This window comes from Nymphaea colorata, chromosome 12 (assembly GCF_008831285.2).
Source record: "Nymphaea colorata isolate Beijing-Zhang1983 chromosome 12, ASM883128v2, whole genome shotgun sequence".
Lineage (NCBI taxonomy): Eukaryota > Viridiplantae > Streptophyta > Magnoliopsida > Nymphaeales > Nymphaeaceae > Nymphaea > Nymphaea colorata.
The window spans coordinates 4,889,210-4,895,695 of NC_045149.1; the positions used below are offsets into that span (position 1 = coordinate 4,889,210).

The window sequence follows — 6,486 nt, forward strand, 5'->3', positions numbered from 1 at the left end:
TTATGGTGCATCAGTTCCTATGAGTTTATGTGATAGATGATGCGCATCCCAGAAAGAAAGATTGCAGAATTTCCATGCAGAAGGACGCCTTGCAAGCTTGTTCGATCTTCGCCGGCATTTTCATTTAAACAGGTCTTCAAATAAAGGCTTGCTTTGCATCTCACTTAGCTGACGCCAGGTCGGTGCGGTCAATCGCATCGAGTCTACATTTGTCTGCTTTTTTTGTTTTAATTTTTTTTAATCATTCGTTAAAGGGCATTGGTCTCGTGCGAGAGGAAGAAAGAAGGGACGCCTTCACACTCGTCTTCCGCAGCCGCTCCCTTTCTCCGTCCGTGCCAAAGGAAGAAAGAGGGGGAAAGAGGAGGCGCCATCTCTTCCGTCTTCCCCAGCAGCTCTCTTCTGCCCTCGTCCCCAGCTAAGAAAGAGGGGTAATATTGTTTACGCTATCTCTTCCGTCTTCCGCTGCAGCTCTCTTCTGCCCTTGAACCTAGCTTCCGCAGACCTCTCTCCCCCAACTGCCACTTCGTAAGCGACAAATCTGCAGATAGTTTTGGCCTTTTACTCCATACTTTGAAAGGTGCGTTATGTTGTCCGATGCCATTGGCTTCTGTCCTGAAAGTAGTTCACTCTTGGTTGTTTGTGTTATTTTCAAGGCTACGTTGTTTGGGGTTTTCTTGGTGGTCATTAGCCTCTTCAAATTTGGGTAGCCTTGTTTTGCTCTTTCCAGATGTTGCTGGTTTTTTTCTTCCTTCTTGTTTTACTGGGAATTTGGTGTTTGGGGCAAGAAGATTGTTGCTGTGTTTCCCCTTCTGAAACAGTTTCTTGGTTCTGTTTCTTTTCCTATGTGTTCCTTCTTTTTGTTGAATTCGAGTTTGATGGGTTTCGGATGTGGTTTGTGCTCTGTGTTTACATCTGCTTGAACTATTTTCTTTCTTTTTTTCTGGATCAAGGATTCTTGTTTTTTTCCTGTCAAATCCTTGTTCTACTTTTGAAATTCTCTCAACTAGCTTTCCTGCTGTATATATGCAATCGCATTGTAGCCTTGGAAACCCTGTGTGCATCATTTATAATGCTCTCTTAAAAGAAATAAAGCATGATGTGTAGCATGAGATATTCTGAAATTTTCAATAAGCATATTTTTTGGGCCATTCCTTGTCGGGGATCTTTCCTTGCTGGCATTCTTTTTATTTTAGTGAATTTTTTTATGTCATATGCTTCTTTTCATCAGATAGTACGTTAGTCATTACAAATAAGTAAGGGTCTAGTTTTGGTTGGCGTCTTATGCACTGTATTCATCTGTGTTCTTGGGTGTGTTTGTGATCCATGTGTATTAGCTTCCTTTCGTCCTCGCTTTCCTTACCTTTGTTTGTGATCACGCCGTGTCATATTCTCCATTCCTTTTTTGGAAATATGTTTCCATACTATCGAATAAGAAACAATTCTTTTAGAAATTTATTTCTTGGAAATCAAAAAGATTTTTTCATTCTTTTATTTCAAAAAACTTATTTTTAAAAATATTTTTTCGATTCCAAGTTCCCAATCATCAAACACCCCCCAAAAAGACAAAACCAGTGGCGGTCAACCGCTGGAGTGTACATTTGTCCCCTTTTTTTTATAATTTTTTTTAACCATAAGTGAAAACACAAAACGAAGCGGATTAGGGGCTTAGGGCTTCGACTCAGTGGGAGAGGCCTTCGTTCGCCCTTGAGGTGCCTTGCTGTGTTCTGCGTGTGTCCTTCCAACTGTCCAGTGATCTTCATGTTTTCCGGCGACCTGAGACCGGCGTGCTATCTTCCAACAACCGGCGGCACCCTTCAGCGCATCTCTGGCACAAGGCAACCGCCGCAAGACCATCTGGTGCATCTCCGTTTGGCATTTAGAGGCGCTGGCCGCTGACTCTCCACCCAAACTCGTCAGAAATCAGCTGCGAGTCTACGATCCATCTAGTCGATTTCTTGCTGGCCCTTGTGTGTTTTGTCTTTCACTGATACTTCTCTTTAATTCGATTATTGTTTTGGTCGCCTTTTTCTTTTGGAGATGATTGCAGCAGCTCCATTTGGCGTTTGCTCATATTTGCAGCGTGTTTCACGGATTTTTAGTTCTTTTTTGTGATGTTCAGGATTTAATGACTATTTTCTGAAATATGTTGTTGTTTTATCGTTCTTTTCATAGTACACACTATACATGCTTGACTTTGACTGTTAAAGTGGTAATGTTTTTCTCCTAGATCAGTTTTTTGTTTTGCTGCAACGACTGTTATATGCTGTTTAATGGTTACTTGTTTAGCATGTTTTTATGATTAATTTCTGCTGCCTTTTGTTGTTTTCTATAGTGTCCATAATTTGATTTGTTTTACTGCAATGACTGTTAGCACCGAATATTTGAAGGTATTTTAAGCAATGTACTGATTTAGATTTTAGTATTTTACTTAGCACCAAATGTGGAGAGTGTAAATTTGTAAATTTTGTTGTTTATAGACAATTTTGTTATATATATATATATATATTATAGTAATAATAATAATAATAATAAATACCCTCGCCGCACTTCCGCACCTTAATGTGCCGCTCCGGCACCCGCACCTATGTGACATAGCACATATCATAATGCAACAACAACAAATTCTCAAGGCAATTAAAAGTGAAATTAATGCAATGTCTGCAAAATTTTTACTGATGGAGTTATACATTTATGTGAAAGTCGCTTTATGGTTCAAATCACATAGCATTGTTTTCTTGGTCATTTTTTAGCTGTACTGAATGTGCTTGTGGGCTCTTGGCAGATTACATTCTCTGGTTTACCAAAAGGGTCCCTTTGACGGTATATGTAGGGGAACATGGAGAAACCGTCACTGATTCCTCAAAAAATTGTGATACTGGACACAGCCTCTAAAATAGTAAGTCTTATTTTGCTTTACAAACGGTTAATTTTGCATAGACCTTTTAGATTGTTAAAATTTTAACGTAATTGTTTTGAGTGCACTTTTTCTCTTAAAATTCTCTGTGGCATCATTTGGAGGTTTCATGCCATTTTAACTGCTCACACTGAATATCTATTGAGAAATCCTTTTATGGTTGTTGGATAAGAAGTATGGAATAATAATTTCCCCTCTTCTCTGTGGTTTTCCCACATAAGAAGGCAGTATATTTTTTTTCTGGGATGGAAGGGTAGCAATAGTTTCAGCACGAACATGTGCCAGGAAATATTCATGTAACAGATTGATTGCAAGTGCTGTTTGATTTGCTCTGGTGTTATTTATATCATCCATCTTGCTTCATTAGACATCAAAGCTGTCATGCTTCTAAATTTGTTTTTTCTTATCTCAGTTTTGTTTGCTTAGTAGCGATGTTCAGTTGACAGTAGACTTCGTGCTTTGGGATCCTTTTTTTGGAAAAAACCATATATAGACTGTAAGGTGAACATAAAGGGCTTTGTCGTTGTCTCCTTGGTAGTATTAAAATCAGAACAATAGGTTCAAACAGGAGTTAGTAACTGATGAACTCAAAATTCTTTCTTCTCCATTCTCCACTTTAATTAAATTTTCTCTGTCAACTCTCTTGACTCTTATAGATTCTCTTGTTGGAGTTAGTGTCTAAGTGTGTGGACAATACTGATTTGATGCCGAGGATCCCGTGTGGAGTTTGTGATGATGTTTGGGTTTTTGTTTCATAAAGTCAGCCACTATAACTAGTCGTCAATCTTGAGTCATGTAATATTACAATACTCTTAGGTGTTCGACAATTTATATATGTTAGCATTGTTGCCAAAGAGTTTGAGCGGCAGAAATTTTTCTGTGACTCCAGCAAAACTAATTTAGCCAAAACAATCTGCAAAAGAGAGAACTCTTATGCAGATCTTGATTGCACAGAGAGAGAGAAAGAAAAAGAAGACTCAGTATCCACATTGTGAGATTCCAGTAGAAATTTCGCTTACTCAACAGGATGGATCTCATTTTTTTTCTCATTTTGGGATAAAATGTGTGTCATAATTTTGTGACTTAAATATACTGTGAATGCTCATATCATTTGTTATGCACATATGAAATAAAGAATAGTATCTGCAAATTAAGTTTCAGAAGTTTTTCAAAACGCTAGTTGACGCTATAAAACTGCAAGAGTATGCAGAAGACAATGTTCAATGTTGTAGGTCGATCACAAGAGAGATGTAATACAGCGATAGGTCTATAGAATGTGTCGCAAAAGAAATATGGATAATCTAAAACTAGATAGGTGAAGCAAGGCTGTATTTAAAGGACGTCACTGATTTACTTTGGGTGATTGGTCCTTCAAAATCTCTCCTCTCCTTTTTTTTCTCCCTTCCATATGCTTCTGATCTATTTGCACAACTTCCAAGGCACAAACCCAAGGATCAAAAATTCAAATGCATCTTCTGATACCTTCAGGGAGAAGCTGAATCTATGCGCATATTGAGTGGTAGTAAATCATGATGTTGGCTTCTACTGTGGATAAAATTTGTTTCTCGTAAGAACATGGGTTGCATGATGCAACTAAATAACCATACTTGGGAGTTTGGGTTCCTCATTCCAAAAGGTTAATTTTATAATTTCATATCACGACCATCCCTCTCTCTCTTTCTCTCTCTCTCTCTCTCTCTCTCTCTCTCTCTCTCTCTCACACACACACACACACACACACACATAAGTACAGACGTTCTTTTCCTCCTGGCTTCTTCAGTTATCCTTTGTTTCTTTTGGAATGTTGTAGTTCTCCTTGAGATGCCAGATCCTGGAAAAGCCCTTGTATTTGCCAAGTTCTACCATTGTTTAAGATCTGATCTTTCTTGTCAACTAGTAATTTCCAGTATGCCACTTATATTAGTTGAAAAGGGCAGTGAAAAATGCATTATGTTGGTTACAATCATGGATTTGGGCTCTAAAATCACATCCATCTCCTTGGCTTGTCATATCCAAGTTCTGGACAAGGTAAGATTTGTGATTAGGTGAATGAATTCCTGTGAGGTACAGGCTCCAAAGTTGGGTCATCTCAGTATCTCCCATTATAAAGTATAAACTCTTTGTCTGTTGAAAATGAGACCAAAATCTCTTTGAGTTGTCAGTGGCAATCACATACAGAAATGATATTCATGGTCATGGCGTCATAATTATTTATCTGATCATCTGTTAGCTGATTGTGATTCCTTCAGCAGCATAGCTAAAGCTGCTGTCTCGTGTAACACTGACTGTTCTGAAGACATGAGATTAAAGTCAATTAGATTTAAGCCACCTGTTTTACTTGAATATTTAGATCTTGTTGTCGGTTTACTTATCCTCCCTTAAAACGATATCTAATTGTTTCTTTTTTTTTCATTTTATTAATTTTCATTTAGGCCCAAGGGTGGGTGAAGAGCATGAGTGGAGGAGCAGATGAGGATAAACCTTGTGAAGAGGAAATGAAGGGTCGACCATCAAGGTGGGCACTGTTTAAACTATCCTTTCCATTTTTCCGATCTGTCTGTATTAAATATTTCCCATCATTTTTAAAGGTTGGGTTTGGGAGCAAAGTTTGTTCCCCACTCAAAAGTAGCAGCATCCTGTAACCCAGTTGAGCGAAAATTACAAAGGAAGTTGGAGTCTGAGAAGAAACGAGTTGACGAGTTGGAAGAGTCTAATGCTGTTGACGAAAGCGAAGAAGATGACTTAGATAGCAGAGCAAATGTGTTTGCCAAGAGGCGGTCGCCATTTTCAATGTCCAATATGGAATCTAAGTTGGTGCATAAGTCAGGCAAGAGGAAGCGGAAATGACTTGGTTAGTTGAGCTATTTGCGAAGCTTTAGATGCCTCAAGTTAGTTGAAGGCCAATGATAGTGAAAAACTAACTAGCGGTCTTGCCATTGGTACGGTTTTGTATCGTCCCTTGCCCATGAGATTGGCAAGAAAGCCATACATACAAGGAGGGATCCGAAACGGCCCTTCTAGATGGAGTAATGCGTATCAGTGATACAGATGGCCGGAAAAATCAGTAGTGCATATGAGATCTTATTCTTGTGAAATCAAACATGTAATAACTTTAAAATAAGTGGTATCTGCATTTTCTTCTCTATATACAGTAATCGTCCGTTCAAGGCGTTCACCATTTTGACCATATCACTGGCAGTTTAGACCTGATCTATATTCAAAACGTGAAAGATTTAGCCGTTGCACACGACTCTATCTGCAGTTGGGAATAAAATTTGGCCAAACTCGTTAAATTTTTTTCTTTGGGTAATCAAGCTTGGACTAGGCAGACCAATGCCACGTAACTTCGAGTATTGGGCTCCTTAGCTTTCTTCAACTTCAAAGTTTAAGGGTCAATCCCCTAGCCAACTGGAGTAATTTGACATTGTGATCAGCTGTTTTTCTTTTAATATATGAATAGCCATGTAATATGCCTGGACCTAGTCATCGGCTTACGAAATGGATGCAAGAAGCAATGAAAAATAACTTATTTGGGAAGTCTGCCCATTTTACAAATGAGATGAGGCTCACAC

At 38.6% G+C, this 6,486-nt stretch overlaps 1 protein-coding gene across 2 annotated transcripts; it reads left to right on the forward strand.

Moving 5' to 3' along the window:
* Positions 1–261: 261 nt before the first annotated feature.
* On the forward strand, positions 262–6,059 carry LOC116265205 (uncharacterized). 2 transcript variants are annotated; one of them, XM_031645756.2, is made up of 4 exons: positions 262–577; positions 2,783–2,896; positions 5,347–5,429; positions 5,503–6,059. In XM_031645756.2, exons 2-4 carry the CDS (start codon positions 2,837–2,839, stop codon positions 5,759–5,761), a joined length of 402 nt encoding a protein of 133 aa, XP_031501616.1. In that variant the 5' UTR covers positions 262–577; positions 2,783–2,836; the 3' UTR covers positions 5,762–6,059. The 2 variants fall into 2 exon arrangements, with proteins under 2 accessions (XP_031501616.1, XP_031501617.1); XM_031645757.2 differs by lacking the exon at positions 262–577 and adding an exon at positions 1,668–1,967.
* The last annotated feature ends 427 nt before the right edge of the window (positions 6,060–6,486 follow it).